Source organism: Pteropus vampyrus, unplaced genomic scaffold, assembly GCF_000151845.1.
Source record: "Pteropus vampyrus isolate Shadow unplaced genomic scaffold, Pvam_2.0 Scaffold594, whole genome shotgun sequence".
NCBI lineage: Eukaryota > Metazoa > Chordata > Mammalia > Chiroptera > Pteropodidae > Pteropus > Pteropus vampyrus.
Genome location: NW_011889375.1, coordinates 98475 through 99773, shown reverse-complemented (window position 1 = coordinate 99773; position 1299 = coordinate 98475). Strand labels below are relative to the sequence as shown.

At 64.7% G+C, this 1299-nt stretch overlaps 1 protein-coding gene across 1 annotated transcript in view; it reads right to left on the bottom strand.

Annotated features, from left to right (window-relative positions):
• LOC105308588 (ATP-binding cassette sub-family A member 13-like) overlaps positions 1–1299 on the bottom strand; it is a gene marked incomplete at its 5' end in the record, with an annotated part of 87537 nt that overhangs the window by 2839 nt on the left and 83399 nt on the right. The window contains one exon of the mRNA XM_023525674.1: positions 336–428. Within this exon, the coding sequence (XP_023381442.1) occupies positions 336–428 (93 nt within the window). The remainder of the gene's footprint in view (positions 1–335; positions 429–1299) is intronic.

Genomic DNA, 1299 nt, shown 5'->3' with positions numbered 1-1299 from the left:
ACTCGGGACGGGCGCAGGGCGAGTGCTCTGGACGAGGGGACACTGCCCAGCCTGTTCGCAGGGACTTTGAATCGACGAGACATACGCTGTCCCGTCTCCACCCTGACCGTGCGCGCAGCGCGTCCCAGCCCGCCCGACCCCGTGGGGAGACGCAGGGCTGGGCGGGGAGGTGCGGTGTCCAGAGCCACCGACGTGGGGCTTCCCGGCCCCGCCTCCGGCTCGGGGCCCGCGCCTCCTTTCCCGCGACACGCGGGCACCAGGCCGTGCTGCCTCCGACGCTGCCGCGTGCCGCGGTCCACGGGAAACACGCGGAGAGAGACATGTGACGTACGTACCTGCTTTTAATGTGCTGCGGGGACCCCAGGCAGCGGAAGCTGCCGTCGACCATGATGGCGAGTCTCGTGCACAGGGCCTCGCACTCCTCCATGCTGGGGAGAGACGGGGGACACGTGAGTGCGGCGCGCCTGCGGCGGGACTCAAACCCAACAGCACCGACGAAGCCGCAGCGCGCCGGGCCCGAGCGAGCCGGCCGGTCGCCTGCGCAGACACCCGCGAGACCCGGGGAGCACTTTCAGACGCTTCGTCCAGGGCCAGACACAGTTACCGGAAACACCCAGCACTTCCGAGCCCCACGAAGAACAGCTGCAAACACACAGCTGCAAACACACAGCTGCAAACACACTGTATCTTTATTATGATAAAGACATAGTGTAACGCCGATCAACATTTTATCACTCTCAACGAAGAAAACTAAACTGATGATGAAGTATACCTTTAAAATGGTTTAGCGAGAGGTAGAAGCGCACAGAACAGAGAGAGTCACGGGAGAAGACTTGCTCGGGAAAACGTCGACATTTGTCGCACGGCTGGGATCGTTAGAACGGGTCGGCACGCTGAGGAATCGCAGGCGGATCCCTGGATCGGGGTGACAGCGCAGGGCGCCTGGCATCTTAGCGTAAGTGGCCCTCGCACGTGCAAACCCGAAGCATAACGGCCACAGAAGAAACAGAAGCAAACGCCCGCCGTGTGTGAGGAGAAGGGGACCCGGCGTGAAGACCTGGGCCCTGGGCCTCCGGCACCGCCCCCCGCCGTGAACCGGCGCCAGGGCCAGGAGGGGTCGGCTCTGACCCCTGCGACGGGTCTTTGTGACCGCGGCTCAGCACGAGGCCTGGAACGCGCGAGCGCCTGCCAGACCCGCTTCCTAGCTTCCCGAGCGGACGTGGCGTCCTGACTGCCTGACCAGCCCCCGTCCCAGCAGCCTCGCGTCATTTTGGGGTGCAGGGCCGACAGCCCAACCAG